Source organism: Globicephala melas, chromosome 12 (assembly GCF_963455315.2).
Source record: "Globicephala melas chromosome 12, mGloMel1.2, whole genome shotgun sequence".
In the NCBI taxonomy this organism is placed as follows: domain Eukaryota; kingdom Metazoa; phylum Chordata; class Mammalia; order Artiodactyla; family Delphinidae; genus Globicephala; species Globicephala melas.
This window is the reverse complement of record NC_083325.1, coordinates 27,837,461-27,860,400: the sequence shown is the minus strand read 5'-3', so window position 1 is coordinate 27,860,400 and position 22,940 is coordinate 27,837,461. Positions and strand designations below refer to the sequence as shown.

The window sequence follows — 22,940 nt, the reverse complement described above, 5'->3', positions numbered from 1 at the left end:
CTCGGGGTTTTGTCCTGTCCCCAGGCCACTAAAACCATGTCTGAGAGCAGTCAAGCCTCCCCCAGCAGATGCAGAACCACAGAAAAGCTCTAAAAGGGCCCTTGCTCAGCCGCCGTACCTCCCCCAGGCTCCCTCTGCCTGACAAAGTTCAGCAGGCCCAGTGTGGACTTAGGAGCCCTCAGCCTCCTACCCTGCGGGACCAGCCCCACCCCCACCCTCTGCAGGGGCAGAAGACAAAGGGGGGATAAAGGGAGGAGGTAGTTGCCTCACCTGTTAACCAAGATTATGGCCCTAGTTATTCCTGCTAGTGGGGCTCCCAGGCCCACCATACCCAGCACTCCACCCATTTCTCAGTAAACAGAGCCGGGCTAGCTAACAGCTGCCACATAGTATAACTGAAAAATCTCAACACTCTGAGAAGCAGACCTAGGGCAGATGTCAAACACACACATGTAAGTGCCAGGGTGGCTCCTGTCACTCTGGGGGTGCTGGGCCCTTGAGAGCCACAGGCCCAGGCACACACCTGACCTGTCTACAGTTCTTATTGAAATGGGTCCCCTTAAAACTGAGTTAACCTGCTGAGTTTATGATTAATCTCTCTATTCAAAACTTTATTCCCTTCCTTGTCCTGCCCCTGCTCCCCTCAGGATTGAGGAGTATCAAAGAAAAAGAGAAACTGAAACCAAGCAGGACTCTGCGGGGCCTTCTGGGACACAAAAGCCCCTCTGTGTCCCCTGTTTCTTGTTTGTAGAAGAAAAAAAGGCTTTAGTCTCCTAGGCCTTCGCTGAGTTCCAAAGAGCAGACTCAAGTAGTTAATGATTAGAACGACAGAGCTGCAAGACTTCAGGAGTTCCTCCAGAAGGGATGTAGATAACAATCTGATGCCTATCTGTGAGATGTTCTGCAGAAACTAAGACCCCTCCCCAATCTGGTAGAGGATGGTGACGACTTGCTGACCACAAGCATGTAGACCCCAGACTGGTTGGAACCAGAAGGTTGATGACTGAGATTCCCAAAACATCATCCTGTTACCTCACCACCAACTAACCAGAAGAAGGTCCATGAGCTAATCAGGCATCCTATGACCCTCTCCCCTAGCACAGTCTTTAAAAATCCTTGCCTGAAAGCCATCAGGGAGTTCAGGTCTTTTGAGCATGAGCTGGCTATTCTCCTTGCTTGGTGCCCTGAAAATAAACACTGTACTTTCCTTCACCACAACTCAGTGTCAGTAGATTGGCTTTGCTACACGTCAGGCAAGCAGACCTGAGTTCGGTTCGGTAACATTATCAGTGCAAAGTTCAGCTTAAGACCCAAATAATGGTGCCCCTTCCTAAGCCTCCACACATCATTTATTTCACACTCCTAACCCAGGAACCATCCTTGTCTCTTTTTCCCCCTCACACCCCACATCTAAACTTAGCTCTACCAACCAATTATACCCAGAATTCAACCCCTCTCACCACTGTCACCCTACAGTACAGTCCACCAACATCTCCCTGCTGAACATTACAGTTCCCTGCTCACCTGCCTCGCTGCCATCCATGCTTCACCCAGCAGGCAGGTGAAACTGGAGCACATCACACCCCACTCCTCAGCATGGCGGAAAGGGCTCATCCTTTGGGTGCCGGGTCTTCTGATTCTCTGCATTTCTCATCCCACACTGGCCTTCAGTGTTCCCATCTCCAGGCCACTGCTCTTGCTTTTCCCTCTGCCTGAGACACAGGCCCAGATCTTCAGGCCACAGTTCACTCACTTACTCACTCACATCAGGTCTCAGTTCATCTGAATCTCCTTAGTCTTCCCTGAGTACCCCAACTACAGCTGCCCCTTACCCAGTTTATTTCTTTAACATAATTAATACTACCTGACACAGGGTGTGTGTGTGTGTGTGTGTGTGTGTGTGTGTGTGTATCCCACACAGTAAAATGATGTATGTATACACGGCTGTTTAATGGCTGTCTTCCGCTGCTCTACAGGCAGGAACTTTATTCTGCTCATCTGTGTGTCACCAGACTTAAAAGAGTGGTCACTCAAATATATTTTCAATGAACTAACAAATTAATCTATGAATTAACTTAGGAACTTGTTTGTCCCTGTTCACAACTGAACAACTGTGTAATGTTTCTATCATCACAAACCCACAGGTCTTAACCATGAGACCAGAAGCTCCCAGAGCAAAGAGGGTGCCCCCTGTCCCCAAAAAGAGCCTCCTGAGGAAGGAGCCACGTGCCAGGCTTCATGGGGACAGACAGTTCCAAAAGGGCACCTTCTTTATCCCTGAAGCCCTCATCCCCCATTCCTGAGCAAAGAATCTCAGTAACTTCCCTGATAGAATACACCAACCAGATTCAGGAAGTGCCCACTTCCTGAATGGAGGTTGGGTGTTGACCCCACTCTAGCCCATCACTATGGCCCTAATCTCATCACCATTAACAACCATACCTCTCTTTTAGCACCTACTGTATGCAGGCGCTATACTAAGCACTCAACACACCAAATCAGATCCCAGTCATCCTCTTAACAGCCCCAGGAGGCAGGTGTGGGAAGCAGGCCTCAGAGTGGCTCCAGCATGGACTCTGGAGCCAGGGCTGCCTGGCGTAAGCCCCAGCCCACCACACGCCAGCTGTGCGACCTGGAGTGGGTCACCCAGTCTCTATGCATTTCCACACCTGCCTATAAAATGGGGGTAATGGGTGTCCAATCCCCTCACAAGACCACTCTGACAATTGCATAGATTACAGGTGAAGCACTCAGAACAGGGCCTGGCACACAGGAAGCGCCACACAAGTGTTAGTTCTTATATATTTTAGCAGATGCAAACACTAGGGCAGAGAGAAGTGCATAGGGTTAAGTCAGATGCTTCTTTTTAGTACACAGGGAATCAGGATATGAACCCAGGCTCCCTGTCTCCAGGGCCTCCGGCCTTGACCACTGCACTAGAATGCCTCCCTCTGCAAGTGCAATACACCACACACCGGGCCCAGAAACCCCATGTCCCTGCCCAACCAAAGGATTTCTCTAAAACAGGGGGTCTGTGTTAGACGGGAGAAAAATTACATCTTTATTTCCCCTAATCTCTAACTGAAATTTAGTATTTCTTTCAATTATGAATTTTTGCAACAGTAGTGGTATAGCAGCAGTACCTATGAATATGTCACCAAGAGAAACCGGTATTTTCATGCCACATTACAGTTGCTGCAGATGTCGCAAAATATTGTTTATACTCATCACTACTTTGAACTTTAAAGTTACAGGTTTCCCCTGCTATCCAAAAGTGGAGCATTCCTATGAAACCTTTCATAAGCTGAAACGGCATAAAGTGAAGAAGCAGTTACCTTAGGACACATCTTGCTAACGGATGCACAAAGTAAATAAAGATAAAGCACAGATGCTTACAGATACAGTTCAAAGCTAAGGCGAGGGCTTGATGTGAGGTGCTGAATGTAGTTCCCAGAGAAGGAGCTGGGCGGTGCCACTCTCACTGCTTGGGATGCGCTGCCTCTGTAAGGCTCACTGCAAAACACACACTTGAGTGCATGTCTTCCCCTTCTGGCCCCAACGCACGGCTCCCAGGCTGAGATCCAAATCAGAGGACAGATACTGCACCTCATGTCCCACTGGGTATGAGAGGGCCTTGCAGGGGCTGGTAAGGGGCGAGAAACTGGCCAAAGGCCCTGCGGCTCCCGGGCGTCACGCCACAGTGCTCGGTCTGACCCTCAAACACCCTGCATGCCAATGAAGGTGACTCCGGAGAAACAAAAACAGCTGGGTGCACCTGCTAGTCAGGGAGCAGGCTGCTCCTGTAGCTTGTTTTCCTCATGTCCCCAATACCACAATCTCCAACGTAACTGGGCTGGTGCTCACCTGAGCCTTACCTGCTCTGGCTACAGCCCACCAGGTCTGCAGCTTCTCTCTTCTGGCAGTGGCTGCCCTGGCCTCTTCAGAGACAGGTCTTACCTCAGGCTAGGGAACAGCTCCCACCATGCTGGGGATGAGGGGCTTGCAAATCTGACAGTTGTAGGAATTGAACCCCACCCCAAGACAAAGGAAGCCAAGAGGCCCTAGGAAGACAGTTGTGCTGCCCAGTGTACTAGCTGGAGAATCTTCTAGAATGAAAAGTGAAGAACCAACGTGAAGGAAAGACATACTGATCCATTTCTCCTTTCCTGGCCTCACTCTCCCCATCCAGCTTCTCTAGGGAGTCAGTACAAACAGGGGCTGCAGGGTTCCAGAGGGGAAGAGACTGCAACTCAGAAAGTAGATGCTGGGGAAAACTCTAGGAGAAGACACCAAGATATCTGTCCATAACATTCTGATGGACATAACAATCTAACCCAATTTCCTAAAATCCAGGCCAGCCAGCCATCAGCCACTTCAAGCAACACTGTATTGATGAAATCATTTGCTCTCAAAAGGCCTGAAGCCTTCAGAGACTGTTCACCCTGTCCCCGTTTCCCCAGGCTCCCAAGGCCCCGCAATTTCTGCTTTGGCAGAAACCCATCAGCTACAATGTGGGATGTTCTCAAGGACAAGTGATTCAGCTCCTCCATCAGGTAAGGGTATGAAACAAGAGGGAACTGTTACCCTGGGAGACTTAACAGCCAGGCACAGTATGGAAGGGAGCCCTGTTTGGATCCTGATTCAACAAACCACCTATGAAGAGACAGTTCTGATATTAAGGGAATTTAAATATGGACTGGATATTGATTGGATGGTTATTAAGGAACTGTTGATTTTGTGTGTGTGATACAAGCATCATGATTATGTTTTTTAAAAAGCACCCGTGGGGCTTCCCTGGTGGCACAGTGGTAAAGAATCCGCCTGCCAATGCAGGGGACACGGGTTTGAGCCCTGGTCCGGGAAGATCCCACATGCCACGGAGCAACTAAGCCCGTGCTCCACAACTACTGAGCCTGCGCTCTAGAGCCCGTGAGCCACAACTACTGAGCCCATGTGCCACAACTACTGAAGCCTGCGTGCCTAGAGCCCGTGCTCCACAACAAGAGAAGCCACTGCGATGAGAAGTCCGCGTACCGCAACAAAGAGTAGCCCCAGCTCGCCGCAACTAGAGAAAGCCCGCGCACAGCAACGAACACCCAACGCAGCCAAAAATAAAATAAATAAATTTATTTAAAAAATAATAATAATAAGCACCCGCATCTGTTGGAGATGGTTAGAAACACCTATTGACTCATCTATACTCCCCTTCTGGTCCCACTTGAGACTAACAGGGTCTTTCTATTAGATCCCTGTGGAGGTCAGCGGGTAGCCTTGGGCCAGGACACAGGCTTTTTTCTCCCTGTCCTATGACTGAGCCCTGCTCCTGGTTGAATCCCTGAGCCTTGTGCTAACTATCTACTCATCTCAGTAGCCTCAGCACAGGGCGTGGCGTGTGAGATCCTGACAGCTCATCCTGACACTCACAAAGTCTCAGAGGCACAGGGAACTCGCCACTGAAATCCCAACCAACCAGAGAAGGCCTCAGCCAGGCTCAAACGTTTCCCAAGTATTTGCCAGAATAAGAAAGGGAGTGTCCTCGAGAAGTTTACATCTTGGTGGGAAATAAGATAGCTACATAAATAAAGGAAGAAGGTGATTAACACCACAAAAATGCACAAATAAAATGCACAGGAAGGTTAAAGAGAAGACAATTTTGGGAGGAGTAGTGAAGGACATGATAAAAGAAATTTTCACATATTGAGATATAGGGAGGTCATTCTGGCTTATCTGTGAGTTAACTTGAATCTTATGCTAACTAAAATAGCCTGTTTGTGGCCTATCAAACCTACATTGTACATCTGCTTTAATTATTAGAGAAAAGGACACAGTGACCAAAAGTAAAGAATGTCCATTCTTTAAAAGTAAAGATTAAATGCTTATCTTCCTGGAACACCAATGCTGGTACTCCTTTGATAAGACTCCTTTCCCAGGTGCAAGGTCATGCTGACTTGCTGTGTACATGATGCTGATCTCTGTGCGTGTGTGTGATTTCTTGAAATGTACAGTATCCCTGACTTATTTAATGTTCTTTGTTCTGAGAAGATATAAAACTGTGCTGGAAACCATGCTTCTCTGGAGCAGTTTCTCAGAGTAACCTGGGAAGTGGGCATCCAGGCTAGTCCTCAGTTTGGCTCAAAGAAAACTCTTTTCTATCCTTATTATAGGTTGCTTATTGATGATTTTCATTGACAGATGTAACATTTATACTGGGCCTTGAACAATGGGTCAGGAGGCAAGGAGGCAGGTGAAGAGACATTCCAGGTGGGAGGAAAAGAATACACAGATGCCCAGGGCTGGAGAGGTGAAGATGGGTAAAAAGGTGCTTTGGAGCAGAGAAGACTGCCCCAAACATCATGCTAAAGAGCTATAGCCTTATTCTGGGCCTGGAAGAGCACTACAGGGTAGGAAACAAGGATAAAACCTATGGCTGCTGTGCTGTAGGAAGAGCAAAGGACAGCAGGGAAAGGGGCAGCAGAGGGGCAAGGCAGCAGAAACCAGCACAGAGCCAGCCAACCCAGGACAGGTCCCACGGCCAGGCTGACCCAGGCAACTCCTTGTGCCTCAGCAGTTATTTCTCATCATAAATTAATAAATTGGCATTCTGGCTTACAAAAATGCTGTAGCAGCTATGCTAACAGTCTAGAGGAGATTAAAAAAAAAAAAAAAAAACCTGCCTAAACTAGGACAGGAGCAATGGGGAAGGTAGGAGGGGCCAGAGTGCCCTTCTCCAAGTGCCCCCTTCGTCCCCTGCAGTGGCACTCAGGCAGAGCCACTCCACCTGTGCTCTCACTGCTTACTGACTGCACAAAATGTTACTCACCTTTTATGCCCCCCAACCCAGGGAAAGGGCCTGATATATGGAATACCTTCTAACACCTGCTGGATAAATGAGATGGCATTGGCAGAGCTTAGCTTCAGTACCAAAAATAAGTGGGAAAAAAATTATTTTAAAGGAATAGTGGAAAAACGCAAGGGTTGGAAGACAGGAGACCCAGGTTCTAGTCCTGGATCTGACTTACAAAGTGGCTTTCAACCACCCACTTCACCTCTGTCAAAGAAGGGTGATAAAATAAGCCAGTTAGGGGCAGGGAGAAATGTCAACTAAAACTGTATTACATGGAGTTTGAAGAGACGGCTGGAAAAGCCTTTTCCCCAGAGGCTCCTCCATCTAGATGCCTTCCCTCCTCTCCAAATCCCCCACTCAGGCAGTCCTCCTCACACACGATCAGAGAGGAGACGCGTGGGCCGCGGGCCAATCCTTGATGGCTCCCAACACTCACAACCTCATCCTGCCTTTGATTTGGTATCGATGGTAAAACTGCAAGCCAGGCACAACTGCAGGAGAGGACAGTGCCTCTTATCAGGCCTCTTATCACCTACTCTGGCTCTGTGCCGGCACCGACAGTCCTTGGAGCCCAGAACCATCATTTCATTAGCTACCCCTGGCTCCATGGGCATGGCTTGCTCAGCTCAACCTCAGAGCCCAGCCAGGACCAGCCTCCCTCCCTCCTGGGCACAAACATCTCAGCCAGTCCTCATCCCTCCTGCTGCTGTAGGCTCCAAAGGTTTATCTCTTTGTCAGCTTGCCTCAGACAGAGGCCAGGGACCCACGCCTGCTTGGAGCCAAGTCTAACCACACAGCAATAGAAGTATGTATAGTTGAAAGCATGATGTAGGGAAAAAGCACTGGGCTCAGGAGGTTAGAAATCTGGCTGCCACTAATGAATCATGTGACCTTGGATCAGTCATTCCACTCCTGAGACCCCAGTCTTGACCTCAGTAAAAATGGGGGTCACCCTCCCTGCCCTCAGGGAAGAAGGAAGTGAGGTGCTGGGAAAGCACTCTGAAAAGTAGGCCAATCCACACGTAAAGATTTGGGTTTATTGTCTGTCAGGGCCTTTTATAGGCTGTCATCAGCCCCTTGGGAGCGAGGTGGCCCAGGACCAAAGAGTGATGACCCCGCCCAAGAGAAAGGAGAAAATCAGCAGGATGACCTCTCCCAGGGGAGACAAGGGAATAAGGAAGAAATTCTACTTAACCAAACTCCCCTCCCCAGTTTGCTCCTAACCCCATATTCACCCCAAACAAGGTCTTGAGTCACGGAGGACAAAACTAAGTAGTGGCTGTCTTCCTGCCAGGGTCTCAGTTCAGACTTGAAACAGGTGGAGACAAGCAATAATACCCCTGTGTGGGGAAGCCAGACTTATCATAGGTACAGACCTGTGTGTGTGAAGAAGGCTGCACTTGTGCAAACACAATGGGAGAGGGAGAAGAAATCTATAACGCATTGGCTTTTAAAAGCATATAAGAACTGGTAATGTTGACTGCTTCTGAAGAGAGGAGCTGGGTGACTCAAGGTCGGGACAAGGGAGATTTTTCACTGTGAACCCTATGTATCTTTAGAATTTTGAACCAGGTAAACTACTCAAAAAGAAATAAGAAGTAAAGAAAGCCAGGTTGTTTTGCTGAGAGAGGCACATAGGAAACTAAGCTTGGCTCCCCTCCACTCCCTCTCTTGGCTCAGCCCCACCACACCCACCTTCCCTTCCTTCCCTCCCTTCTGGGTCTCCCTCCCAGAAACTCACCCAGCCACCACCACGCCCCACCTGTCATTCAAGGTCCAGCCTCCTATAGACAGCCCACCCTGATCACTCCAACCCTGGTGAGTTGGTCCTTCTTCTGACCCTTTCCTTCTCTCATATTTTGTATATGCTGCTTTGTTGGTTAATTATCCTTCCTGTGTTAAGTCTTGTCTCAAACATATTTTTGCCCTTCTAGGGAAAGGGCTTTATATTTTCTTTCTCATGTTTCCTCCAAAGCCCTGACCTAGGCACAGTGGTTGCCCAGTAATTGCTTCCTAGATGTTGAACAAAAGAAAGGGGGAAAAAAAAAAAAGCAAACGACTGCATGACTGTAGGAGGAGGAATGGATGGCTCAGAGCGTTCTGTCACAGTAAAACAAGCATGTGATTTCTTGGGAAAGGTCAGGAAGTCTTATATCTGTTGATGATCCCAAGCCCAGCTCTACTGCACAAGCCAATGGGAGCAAACCTCCCGGGGGGTGGGGGGGGCGATGCCCGGGGCCAAGGCAGAGCTTTCCAGGCCTCCCCCGGCTCCTGTGAGACAGTCTAGTGGCAGTGATACCCTCTTTCCCAATGCACCAGGCAACACCCCCATCCCCTGAGAAAGATATAACCAGACACGGAGCTGCAGACTAAATGCACTTACCCCTACCAGCCAAGGCCTCACACAGGAGAAGCAGGTCATGCTTCCAGAGCCCCCAAGCCTAACCAAAGAGAAGGGCTTTGGGGAGGAGAGAGGAACCCTAAGGAGGGCAGCTGCTGAGCACCAACTTCCATGCAAAGCTGAACCCTGGGAGACATGGGAGAGGACCAAGATGGGTGTTACAGCATGGTGGCGAAGAGCACAGAATCAGGAGCCCGGCTGTCTCGGTACAAATCCTGACTGCCATGTACTGTGTGCCTTTAGAAAAGCCACTTTAGGGCTTCCCTGGTGGTCCAGTGGATAAGACTCTGCCTTCCAACGAAGGGGGTGCGGGTTCGATCCCTGGTCGAGGAGCTAAGATTCCACATGCCCTGCGGCCAAGAAACCAAAACATAACACAGAAGCAATATTGTAACAAATTCAATAAAGACTTTAAAAATGGTCCACATCAAAAGAAAACAATCTCTAAAACAAAAAGTCACTTCACCTCTATGTGCCTCAGTTTCTTCACTCGTTAAACACAGTAACAGTACCTACACCTCAAGGGGTTGCTATAAGCTGATGTAAGTCAAATCCTTAGGACAGTGCCAGCACCTAAAAACGGCTTAATAAATGATATGCTAGACAAAGAAGGCTATGACAATCCTCCAAAATGGAGTGCTACACGCCGTCCATATGGGAACTCAGAGAAGGTGGGGTGGCAGACCAGGATCTCTGATGGCCAGCCTGACAGGCCCGGTGTACATCTCCTCCTCAGGGAGGCCTTCCCTGACCAGAGCTGAGCGCAGGGCTTCCGTCTGCTCTGAACATCTCCAGTGCTCCCTGGCTAGGCCCCAAAATACGGCAGCTGGCTATGGCCCTTCCTCCAACTGTGGGGGTCTGTCCTCCTAATAAGACTGCACCCTCTGGGCATGCGGGCTGCTGTGTCCATGTCCTCCCCTCCTTTGAACTTCCCACCCAACCAGTGGCCTCCCTCGTCCTCTGCCCAGGCAGAAAGGCCTGTGGATTAGACGTCCTTCCGGGTCTCAGAGAAGCCCCAAGGCTCCCTCCCCCTCCCAGCTGAAATGTCCCTCTCTCCCTAAAACCTCTCAGGCACTTCCACAGAAACCTTGGGATGCACTCAGCTTCCCAAATGCCGTCTCTTCCTTATCCCAAATCTGACAGCTCTTCAGGCTGTCAGGGCCTAAGAGAAACCACACAGAGCCCCACCCTCCCTAACTGCAGAGTAGCTGAGAGCCTGTCACTCTCCCTCCCCAGCCTCAATTTCCACACTTCTAAGCACTCTTCCAGTTCTGACATCAGAATTCCATGATTAAGGGCTGTGCTTCTCCTCGCCACCCCCAGGGTCAGCTGAAGGTCAAGGTGGCCCGTGACAAAGCCCCTCCCGGCAACTCTGTAGCGCTGCTTCCTGGGAGCTGAACTTGCTTATTCTGCTCACTGCGGAGAGACCTGGGCCCAGGACCACCCCCACAGGCCAACTCAGTAAGGGCAAAGCCATCAGACTCTTCCTTAACAGGACTGCCAGGTGCATAAAGGACCCACATCGCGGACTTATTTTTATTACTTGGCTGTGGGGAAGGGCAAAGCTTCTTCATGACCACACTATTTTGCAGAGGTCGGCCCTGCACAGGAAAAAATAGGGTACTGATTCCCAGAGAGCATACAGAGCTCCTGTCATTGTGTTAATTATCTGTCCCAGCACAGGGTGGGAAAGGCAGGGGAAACATCTGGACGAGGCCAGACCAGCCGTTTAGCATCGCTGGAGAGCGCGTCACAGCACCAGGTTGGCAGCAATAAAAAGAGTTTAGACAGCCCCCATCAGAAGAAAGGGACAGCCCTCAAGGTCGCTAGGATGGAGCTCTGCTGAGTTGCGCCTGTCCCTGGCTGCCTGCAGGGAGGGGAGAATGGGGCCAGATGCAGAGGGAAGGGGAAGCCGCTCAGTCTGACGGCAGAGTCACTCCCCACTCCCCAGACACTGCTGCTCAAGCAACCCCAGATAAAAACTGCCCCATAACTCAGGGAGATGCAGCCTCTGCCCTAACTGCTGCTTTTAAGTACAGCCACACCCTTCCTGCGGCCAAAGCAGACTTGCCCAGCAGCCAGGTCAGGGGTTGGAGCAGGAGCCAAAGCCAAGGACCCTCGCGGCCTCAGCTGCTTCCTGGGGAGCAGTCACAGCTGCAAACATGATAAGGCTGTGGGTCACGCACCATCTACCTACAACAGCAATACACAGGCCATCTGGAGGCTAAGGGACAGATGGAGGCCCTCAAAGACCATGCCCACCTTAGGTGTACCTTAGGCCAGCAGGCTGCATTTGCCTCAGCTGCCTCTCCCATTGCCCCCAAGCCCGCCCTCCTCGAGGAGGTCTCAGGCCACCACCATCAGCCAGGCAGAAAGCTCTGGTCTCCAACCTAAGTCATCCTCAGCCACAGGCCTCCCATAGGCCCTTATAAAATCAATGAGACAGGTCTGACCAGGGCTGACAGAGCCTCTTAGGGGGCCACATTTGCAGCCTGCCCATGGTCACGTTTTAACCCAAACCGAGCCCACAGACTTGGCCTTCCCAAGGGGCCAGACTCTAGCCATCCATCCAACAGGCCCAGGAAGGGGGCTACTTACAGAAGGGACCACTTCACTCCACACGAGCACGCACTGGGGAGTACTATGGATGGTGGTGAAGTAAAAATCAGAAAGGACGCATCTAAAGAAGCTAAAGAGGGAATTCCCAGGTGGTCCAGTGGTTAGGACTCGGCGCTTTCACTGCAGGGGCCCGGGTTTGATCCCTGGTTGGCGAACTAAGATCCTGCAAGCAGCACAGCATGGCCAAATCAATAAAGAAGCAGCTCTTGGGATTCTGAGACCCATGATGATCCACTAGGGCTTTACTGAGGGAGACGGTTATAACTAGTTTCCTTGTGTATTACATTACATGTTGTTTTGACAATTTTCTCTTCAATCAGTTGGAAGCCTCCAGTGAAATCCCTCACCTCAAAGAGCACCCCACTAACAAAGGAGCTTTGGGGGCTGTTGAGGCACCTAGAACCCCAGCCCCCATCATCACCACCCTCACATAACGAGGGCCCTGAGAGTAACCCAACACTAATATCTTGAAAGCCTGCTATGTGTCTAAAATGATACTAAAGTTTTTTAGAGATCCTGTCTTATTTAATTTGTACAACTCTATGATTGTTATCATGGGTTACCTTTTCAGAAACGAGGAAACGGGTTAAGTAACTTGCCTGCTAGTAAGTGACAGAACTGGGAGTGAAACCTCAGTCTCCACGTTCTTAAACACTATGCTGCCCTGCCATGGAGGACAGCTGCGGAGCTGGCAAGCTGATCTGAGTGTGGCTTCAGAACTGCAGAGGCCTCACAAGACTAGCCCCAGTTCTCAAGACTCTGGCAGCAAAGAGAGTAGTGGAGGGCTGTGAAGGGCCAGCTCATTTCATGAGGAGCTCTCATACTTCTGTGAGTACCCTGCCACCACAGTCCTGGGGCTTTCCAGGACTACGCTAAGTTCTGTATTACCTCCTCCTATCACATGAAAGGCTCCTCTGAGACAGGGGACATCTCCCAGATCACAGCTACCAGGCTACTAAAACCTCACTCCACCATCACTGCTGTTCACTGACCACCAGGCATATCCAGGAACTGCACTAGATGCTCTAATTACATACGCATTTCATCCATTACATCAATCCTGTCAAGGTATAAATTAGCCCCATTTTACAGATGAGAAAACTGAGGCACCAAGAGTTTACTTGACTGGCCACAAGGTGGCAGGTTTGGAAGGGAATCTGCAACTCCACAGGCCCCTCCTCTTAACCGTGAGACTGCCTTTCCCCAATGGAGTTCTGTCTGGGCAACACAGGGCTATGATGTGCTCTCCTGGAGTTCTCTGCCATCATTATCCAAAGCTGAGGAGGGCACACCCCAGTCCTCTCCCCAATGGAAAATGTGCAGACTCACTATCTTAGCAGCTCACGCCAAGATGCTCCAGGAAAGGCCACCAAGGGTGGCCATGAGAGCCAGAGGTGGAAGGTGCAAACCGGAGTGGCGTCAGCAGCCCTCACCCTCTGTCAGTGGGCACGCTGTTTGGTCCAGTAAACTAAAAGATCAGGCTGATTTCACAGACTTTCCTGCTGCCCACTACAAGTCCCCCTCCTCCTGCCCCCTCCAGGTTCTATAAATAACCCAGGTCAATGCATCAGAGGAAAGGCAGCCAGGTGGGTGTGGAAAGATCCTGGTGGAAAAGATGACTTCTATAAAGTAAATAAGGCTCCCATTCAGATCAAGGGGACTGTCCTTGGCTGCTAACAGGCGCACATGGGCCGACAGACATAGACAGCTCAGTTAAGGAAGAGCCAGAGGCCAAGAAGAAAGCAAGAGCAGGAACTGAAGAAAAAATCAAAGCCCCTCCCCCACCCCGTGCAAGTCACTGACCTCACAGAAGCCACTCCCCACAAGCTGAGACTTTTTCTGTCTGCCCCTTAGTCTCCCCTCTAGTGCCCCCCACCCCCAGCCCGAGATGTGTTATCTACCAGTCGGGTCAGATTAGCTGAGAGGTGGAGACTGAAGGACTGGGAAAGAAAGGGGTGGAATGAATTGGGGGACAGGAGCCTCTTCAGAAGAAGAAAGGGCTACGAGAGCCAGAGGAGAGCTTTCTGCCTCACCCCCACCCCCTTGGGCTCCCTGAGCCAGGCAAGAGGGAAAGGACAGAAAAGGGGAGGAAAAAAACAAAACAAGGGCCAAACTATACCACATGATCCACACCCAGCAACCAAACAGCAAGTCATGAGGGAAGGAGAGAAGGCCAGGGGAGGGGGAGATGGAGCTAAGTCACAGCCCTGCCCAAACCTGCCCTATGCTAACCCCTTTCCCACCCCAGGCTGCAAAGAGCCATGAAGGCCTTCTCTACCCACATTTTTGAAATGTTCAAGGTCAGATCCTTTTCTATCCAAATCCTGCTTTCATTTGGGTTTGTACCAGGCTCATCCTTCTCCAGCAAGCCTTCCTAGATTTACTCAGTTGGATGCCATTCCACTTGGGTAAACCTTTCCAGCAACTGTCACCAACCCCTTACCCTCCCCATCCAGGGCCCATGGGCCTAGGGGTGGCGTCACCCCAGTTAAACACTTGAGTGACCCAGGGCAGGTTGTCAGCCCTGCGGACAGGCTTCCGGATCCTGCCCAAGCCCAAAACAGGAAATGAGGCTCCAAGCCTGAAGCCTTGATCTTAACACAGGGAAAGTTAAACGCTGCCAAAATAAATGATTTTTTAAAACCCACTGGTAAACCCTCTGGCCCTTCTAGGTTTAACTGACTGGGAGATTGTCTCCTGCTGTCCATTAAGCACGTGCTGCCTCCAACTCAGTCAAGATGCTTGAAGCCTGATTAAAGCGTTTCCTTCCTTTACTGAAAGGGTCTCCTGTTCTCAGACCAGAGACACAGAAGGGAAGAATCGGGGGCGTCTCTAAGCAACAGAGGGCATCCCAGTACCAGGCAAGAAGCAGATGCCCTCTGCAGCCTCTAGATTTGGTGGGGCGTCTCCGTTCATCCTCTGCCCTCCTCGAGGACAACACTGCACCTTCTTTCCCCCACAGGGCGAGGCAGGGCCTTCCCATTCCCCTGCGGGCCTGGTGTGGAACAGGCGCCCGAAGGCAGTTCCCTCCCCTTCGAGGAAAGTGAAACACGCCCGGAGGCCCTGGGAATGGCCACAAGATTTTCCTTCTTGAGTTTCCCACAGTCCAAGAGCCTCTGGATCCCACTCCTAACTTTACTTGACAACCTACTCCTAACAATAGGCCACCATTCTCACCTCCCCCCGGCCTTCCAAGGACACACCAGCGGCCAAGCACAGCCCAGCGCACATCTGGGGATCGGAAGGAGATTCCGTTATGCGAAGAACCAACTTGTCGGTTTATGCCCTTGAGCGCTAGGCAAAAGGTCGCACCGCCCAGGCCGAGGTTCGGGGTCCTGCGTCTCCCCAGCCACGCCCCAAGAGGCCCTTAACCGTTTCCGCTCCCGCGCGCCCCTCACTCACTGTGTGTGCTGGGCGCGGCCTGCGCCGAAGACCTCGTCCAGCGCCACCACGGCCTGGCCCAGGAACTTGTCGACGCCGATGAGCGAGCGGTGCATGGTGGTAAGCACTAGCTGGCAGGCGGCGGCGGAGCCCGCGGCCCAGGGCGCCGGGCCCGCGTCGGTCTCCTGCGCCCGTAGCAGGCCGTCCAGGGCGCCGGGCGGCAGCTCGAAGGAGCACTCTTCGCGCCACTCGGGGCATCCCAGCGTCTTCTCTACCACCGACGTGCTGTACTTCTCACGGCCCACCTGGATCACCGTATACGCGTCGCTGGTGCTGCCCGCGCCCGAGCTCTTGCCCCGCAGCCCGCGGGCCCGCAGCACAGTCACCTGGACGTGCGTGGGTAGCCAGCGGGAGGGCCCAGCCGCCGTCTCGGCGCCCCGTACCAGGGCCATGGCGGGGGAAGCGGCGACGGGTGAGGGCTGGCCGAACCAGGCGTGGACACCCGGACCAAGTGAGAAACTGGGCAGCGGCGGAGGGTGGTCAGGATCCGGCTCGGAGCGTCGCCGCCGCCCACAGGCTCGGCCGCCGCAGCTGCGGGCTGGGCTGGGCCGAGCCGGCCGCTGCCTCCCCGCCTCCCGGCTGCCGGCCGCGCCGCGACGTCAGCGCCCCGCCTCCCGCCCCGCCTAGCGGCCGGCGTCCCGCGACTCGCGACCTAACCCGTACCCGCGCCGAGGTGCGGCAGAGCTTGGGGATGGTGGCCCGCACGCCCTCGCCCCGTCTGCTGCAGACCAGCCTGGAGCTGGAGGGTCGCTGAGCGCCGCGAGGACCGTGGGCGGGGCGCAAGGCCTCCGCGGGGGTGGGGGGGGCTCCCGCGTTGGTCCCCAGGAAACCCCGCCTCGCCTGCAGGCAGCGCGGCACCCTCGGCCGGGTATGAAATGCCCGCTCCGCGTCTCCCGGCCAATCCCAAGTCGTCCTTCAAGACGTCCCTGCTCCGGAAAGCTGTCGCCGTAAAACTGCCCCGCCCCGTCCCTCCCGGCATGGCCATCCCCTTGGCGCTGGCCAGTGGGAGCGATGCGGACCAGGGCCGCTCCCCAGTCTCGAGCGGCACTCCCCCTCCTCCAGCCCGCCCCTGCCCGGGAAGATGCCTGCGTGAAACCAGAAGTGATTCACGCTGCGCCACGTGATGGCCCCGCATCAGCGACCTGAAAGCGGGTGAGCTGCCGCCGTCTCCCTCCTCCGCGCGCGGGAGGAATCACGTGTGCAGCCAGAACCTGGCGCGGGAGTCCAGGGAGCAGGGCTCGCCCTCTGCGGACACTGCGGCGGAGAACAGAGTGATGAACAAATGAGTAACCACATCAGTATTTAAGTGTTCCCTCGGACCGCTGGGGCTTATGCGTCACGAGTTGGGGGAAATTATAGGCTCTGGTGGAGGTTTTAAACAATTACTTACACCCATTAAGTGCCTACTATGTGCAAAGCCCTGGGTATTACTTGCACGCTTGGTTTATTATTAATAATGATAACAATGGTTAATAATTACAGATGCTGAATTTCGGTCAATGCTGGTCCGTGTGCTTTACATGCGTTACCTCATTTTATCCCCAAAACAACCCTGTGGGGTAAGTATGGTTTTTATCCTTATTTTCAGGAAGGTAAAGTTGCAGCTTAGGGAGGTTAACCTGCCCAAGATCCGTAACTGGCAGAGGTGGGATGTGAATCCACACAGATGACCCCAAAGTCTGTACTTTTCTTTTTAACTTTCAGAGCCTGTATTAAAAATAGTATTTTTAAAAAGACATGTAACACACAGCTAAAAACAAAATAAAGTAAAAAAATCAAATGGGACAGAAACGCTTATGATGAAAAGCAAAAAATTCCCTTTCCACCCCTCATTCCAGGGATAACCACTTAAAGCCATTTGTGTTTTCAGGCCTGGTAGTTACCTCCATATTTCTACATAAAATGCTTACATAACTATATCTAGAGTTTTCAGGACTGGCCATTATCTATTGTCTTCCTCCTATGATAGATAATGATGTAGCTCACACCCACTTCCCTCCCTCAATCCTATGTAGTTATGCTTTTTTTTTTTTTTAGTTCCTCTATTGGATACCTTGACAGTGGAAACCTTTATTTCTTCTTGGGGAGACTCTCCACAGTACCTCTTGACTTTTTTATGCTGTGAAAGGAGGATGCCAAAATCCCACTTTCCGGGCCATGTCCCCTACCAGGAATATGGTTGTACACCGGGCACCCGAGACTCATGGGAGCATATGCACCAAGGCTCAATCCTAACAACCTTCCACCTTAACTGTGATCAAAATGGGGTGGAGGATTTCTCCACACTGAGCCCCATAGCCCAGCATCCCTGTGGACAGCACCTAGCTTTGGAGACAGCCAGATCTGCCTAAGGATCTTGGCTCTCTGCCACTTAGCAGCAATAAGACCTGAAGATTAAGTCAGCTCTCTAACCTCTCAGCCTTCTTTCCTGATCTAGAAAATGGGGATGATGATTCCTACTTGAAACAGTTGCTGAGAAAATGACATGAGAAAATATTGTCAAAGATTTTAACACAGTGGAAACCATCACAAATGATCTCAAAGCATCTGAAATTCATATATAGTTTTTTTTCTGATTATAAGTTATTTGGAAAATATAGAAAAATATAAAGAAGGAAATGAAAATAGATTCGAATATCACTGTTCAGAAATAAACACTGTTAACAATTTGTTGTAGTGCTTTCCAGTCTTTACACTATATGTTGTTGTTTTATATGCATTATGGTTGTGAGGCAACTGTACTGTAATGGTTAAACCTGTGGGCTGTGGAATCCTGGTCCTAGCATCTACTTTATGTGTACTATCTCATTTACCCCTGAAGACAACCATTTAAGGCAGGTGCTGTTGCTACTCTCAGCTTCACGGATGAGGAAGCTAAAGCAGCTAAAGTTTGGGTGATTTTCCCCAAGTTTCTAACTGGAAAATTGCAGATAGTGGACTTGAACTCAGGTCTGAGTGACTCTACTGCCTCTGGTACTCTGCCCTCACACTAGCTTGTTGGTCACCTAAGCACTACATCATCTGAAGTCAATAAAGCGGGAAATGTTGTCATACCCATTTTACAGATGAAGAAATTGAGGTACAAAAAAGGTTAACAGACTTACCCAAGATTATAGAGTCAGGATGAAGCCCCTGAGAATGGATTCCCCAGGGGCTTTGCAAATGAAGATATCTTTACCAAACCACAGCTAACATATTTGTCACTGTCCTTTAATGGTTCTGTTTCATCTGTTTCTTAGCTCTTCAACATGACCAGACTGCCTCTTCCCTCCCGCCTCCCTCTGCCTCCCCCACGGAGTAGCAAGGCTCCAGGAACGGGCAAAAGAGAACTCAGATGGGCTACTCCCGCTCTCCTTCCTCCTGCCCTGGCCCTCATAGTTTGGCAAGGTCAGGCTTCCTGCTGACCTGAGATTGCAGTTGCAAGAGGGCAGTGAGGCCAGGAAGGGCTCCCCTGCAGGTCACTTGGCCCTAGGAGAAAGGGCGGGCTCTGCTAGCTGTCTGCAGTTGAGAAAAGAGCAGAAACTCTGAAGACACTGAGGTCTTGGTTACCTAGAGGTGTTTTCTCCTCTGAAAGATGAGACCACCCATCCCCACCCACTGCAGTTTGATGTGAGGGTTACAGAGAGGACCCTCCTACTTCCTCTTCCTCCCCAGGGCTGGATGTGTTCACCGCCTCCCTGGGCCTCTCTAGTCCGTTAGGGACAGTTCTTGCTTTGAAAGAGTGGTCCTTTGTGTAATTTCCACTCATTGCTTCCCTCTGCAATATCATAACCCTTCCAGACAGGCACTTCAAATATATTTGCCTGACTCTTCAAGCTACGTCTCCTCCTGTCCTTCGCCCTCCCTCCCACATCTGTTTTCTAGGCCCTTCACTGTAATAGAGTCACACAGCCCGGGTTCAAATCCTCGTGCCACGACTTACTAGCAGTATGAGATTGGGCAAATTACTGAACCCCAGAGTCTCAGTTTCCACGTTATAAAATGGGCCTAATAATGGGAAATCACTTCATAATGTTAGCATGAGAGCTATCTCAACATACTGTAAGCAGTGATGAGTAATATCATCTTAGAAATCTTTGCTCAAAGCAAAAGGTTGTACCTCCTTATTGTTTGATTTGCATTTCTTCGATTGCTAATGAGATTGAACATTTTTTCAGTTATTAGTCATTTATATTTCCTCTTTTAGTGAGTTGTCTATTTTCTGAATTGTCTATTTTCTATGCCCATTTTCTTTGAAACCTTAACTTATTCACTTATATTAACCCTTTCTATGTTAATAATAACACTTTGTCTTTTATATTTATTGCAAATATGTTTTGACATAAGTTAAGTAGTCAAGTCGTTGAATTTCTTCCATTGTTTCAAGCTTAGGTTCTTCCACACTCACAGGTCCAATAAATAGCCATTCATAGTTTTTCTAGTTTTTAAATTGTTTGGCTTTTTCTTTGTTCTTTCATTCTCTTTAAATTCTTCTAGAAACTATTTTGGTGAATGATTTGAGGTGAAAATCTAACCTTCTCTCCCCAGCAGCTATCCAAGTTTCCCAATACTTATTGAAAAACCCTATCCCTTTGCCACTGATTTTCTCATGTAAGTTTTTATATACATACTATAGAGAGAGTCTGAACTTTGTACTCTAGTCCACTGAGATTTATATCTTTTTGTCAGTGCTATTCTGTTTTAATTATTGTTGCCTTTTAAATGCTTTATACAGCAGAAGAGAAAATCTTTACTTATTTCTTTTTCTTCAGAGATTTTTATAGCTACTCTCACCTGTGTATTCATCCACATGAGCTCTAATGCTTTTTGGAATTGTGAGAGAAATTGTTTTGAGAAAAATTGACATCTTTACAAACAACAGCCATACTCTCGACTTCTATTTAACATTGTGCTGGAGGTTCTAGCTAGTGCACTTAGGCAAGAAAACAAAATAAAACTATCCAGATTGGAAAGGAAGAGTAAAACTATCTCTTTGCAGATTACATGACCTTGTAAATAGAAAATCCTAAGGAATCCACTAAGAAATTATTAGAACTAATAAATGGGTACAGGAAGGTTACAGGATACAAGATCAATGTATTAAAATCAATTGTATTTCTAAACACTAGCAATGAAAAATTAAAACAATTCCATTTATAAAAGTATAAAAAAGAATAAAGTACTTAGAAATAAATAGAATATAACAAAAGAAGTATAACAAAAGAAAACTACAAAACATCATTGAAAGAAATTAACAAAGACTTAATTAAATGGAAAGATATCTCACTTTCATGAATTGGAAGACTTAATACTGTTACGATGCCAATACACCCCAAATTGGCCTGCAGATTCAACACATTCCCCATCAATATCCCACCTGCTGTTTTTGCAGAAATTGACAAGCTGATCCAGGAAATCATATGGAAATGCAAGGGACCCAGAATAGCCAAACAAGTCTTGGAAACGAAAAGCAAAGTTGGAGGATTCACACTTCCCGATTTCAAAACTTACTACAAATCAAGACAATGAGGTACTGGCATAAGGATAGACATAGATCAGTGGAATAGAATTGAGATTCCAGAAATAAACCCTTGTATTTACGGCTGACTGATTTTTCAATAAAGGTGCCAAGACCATTCCATAGGGAAAGAATGGTCTTTTCAACAAATGGTGTTAGGACAGCTGGATATTGCATGCAAAAGAATTAAGTTGAACCCCTTTGCTATACCATACACAAAAGTTAACTCAAAATAGATCATAGGCCTAAATATAAACACTAAAACTATAAAGCTTTTTGAAGAAAATGCAGAAGTAAATATTCATGACCTTGGGTTAGGCAAAGACTTCTTAGATACAACACCAGGAGCACAAACAACCAAAGAAAAAATAGATAAACTAGACTTCATGAAAATTAAAAACTCCTGTCCTTCAAAAGACACCATCAAGAAAGTAAAAAGACAACCTATGGGATGAGAGAAAAGATTTTTAAATCATATATGTGATAAGAGGCTAGTATCCAGAATATTTAAAGAACTCATAATTCAACAATAAAGACAACCCAATTAAAAAATGGGCAAATGATTTGAATAGATACTTCCCTAAAGAAGATATACAAATAGCCAATACATACATGAAAAGGTATCAAAAACATTATTCATTAAGGAGATACAAATCAAAACCACAATGAAGTACCACTTCACTCCCTCTAGACAGATAATAACAAGTGTCGTCAGGATGTGGAGACCCTGGAACCCTCATACATTGCTGGTGGGAATATAAAATGGTACAGCTGCTTTGGAAAACATTTAGGCAGTTACTCAAATCGTTAAACATAGGAGCTACCATATGACCCAGCAATTTCACTCCTAGAAATATGCCCAAGAGAAATGAAAAATGCGTCTTACATAAAAAGTGTGCAAAGGGCTTCCCTGGTGGCACAGTGGTTGAGAGTCCGACCGCCGATGCAGGGGACACGGGTTCGTGCCCCGGTCCGGGAAGATGCCACACGCCGCGGGGCGGCTGGGCCCGTGAGCCATGGACGCTGAGCCTGCGCGTCCGGAGCCTGTGCTCCGCAACGGGAGAGGCCACAACAGTGAGAGGCCCGCGTACGGAAAAAAAAAAAAAAAGTGTGCATGAATATTCATTCCCAGATTCCTACCTCAAACCTACAAACCTATGACCACCTGCATTTTTCCTATCTCAGAGAAAGAGGTTTTCCTGTGTGCTCCATTTTCCTCTCTGTGCCTTGGGGCAGCCTAAGCTTTCATCTCCTCCTTCATTTCTATGTTTCTTCTCCACTGGTTCCTTCATCTCATCATATAAATATGTTCGTCTCTCCCAATAAAAACAGAGAAAACAACAACTCCCCCTCTCTATCAGTCTGTACGATGTCCTTCTTTCCTTCAGGTTTCCTGAAGATGATTTACCCTCCTCGTCTTTATCCCCTTCTTCCTCATTCACACCCCAAACCACAGCAGCCAGGCTCTCCAAGCTCCTACCCCATCTGTGATTGCAAAATTCTAGGCCCCTCCTTCAGGCTTTATCTTACTTGACCTCTCTTTGGCATTAATCACTCCCTTCTCCAAACTCCCTCAACCCCACTCTCTGCCTCTGGGCCTGCTCTTTTTTTTTTTTTTTTTTTTTAATTTATTTTTATTTATTTGGCTGTGCCGGGTCTTAGTTGCAGCATGCGGGATCTTTAGTTGCAGCATGCGGGATCTTTTAGTTGTGGCATGCGGGCTCTTAGTTGCAGCATGTGGGATCTAGTTCCCTGACCAGGGATCGAACCCAGGCCCCCTGCATTGGGAGCACGGAGGGAGTCTTAACCGCTGGACCACCAGGGAAGTCCCTGGGCTCTTCTACGCGTTTACTCCTGCCTCTTCCTCCACTCACTACTTCTAGGTCTCCTTCAGGGGCTTCTCTTCCTCCCCCATTTCTTAACATTGGTTTATTTCTCAGCCCTCTTCTCTTTTCAATCCTCAGACTTTCCCTGGAGATTTCTTTGGAGAAATGGCTGATTCTAGGACTAGGGCAGGGAAAATACAAGATGAGCTTGTATGATTTTGTAAAGCCAGAAAACAAGGAAATCCTCAGGAAGAAAAGCAGGGGAAGTAGAAGGGTAGTGTCAAAAGAGCACAGACGCCAACATGAAAGAAC

General features: G+C 49.2%; 1 protein-coding gene and 1 long non-coding RNA gene across 2 annotated transcripts in view; one reads left to right on the top strand and one right to left on the bottom strand.

The window, feature by feature from the left end:
- The window catches only part of RAB11FIP5 (RAB11 family interacting protein 5), a 36,300-nt gene extending 20,061 nt beyond the window's left edge, over nucleotides 1–16,239 (bottom strand). Inside the window, 1 exon segment of the mRNA XM_030877561.2 lies at nucleotides 15,267–16,239. Within this exon segment, the coding sequence (XP_030733421.1) occupies nucleotides 15,267–15,697 (431 nt within the window). The 5' untranslated portion in view covers nucleotides 15,698–16,239.
- A 165-nt stretch (nucleotides 16,240–16,404) lies between these two features.
- Nucleotides 16,405–17,744, top strand: LOC138842907 (uncharacterized). Its single transcript, XR_011377878.1, has 3 exons — nucleotides 16,405–16,457; nucleotides 16,788–16,864; nucleotides 17,343–17,744. It is a non-coding gene; the product is annotated as an uncharacterized lncRNA (long non-coding RNA).
- The last annotated feature ends 5,196 nt before the right edge of the window (nucleotides 17,745–22,940 follow it).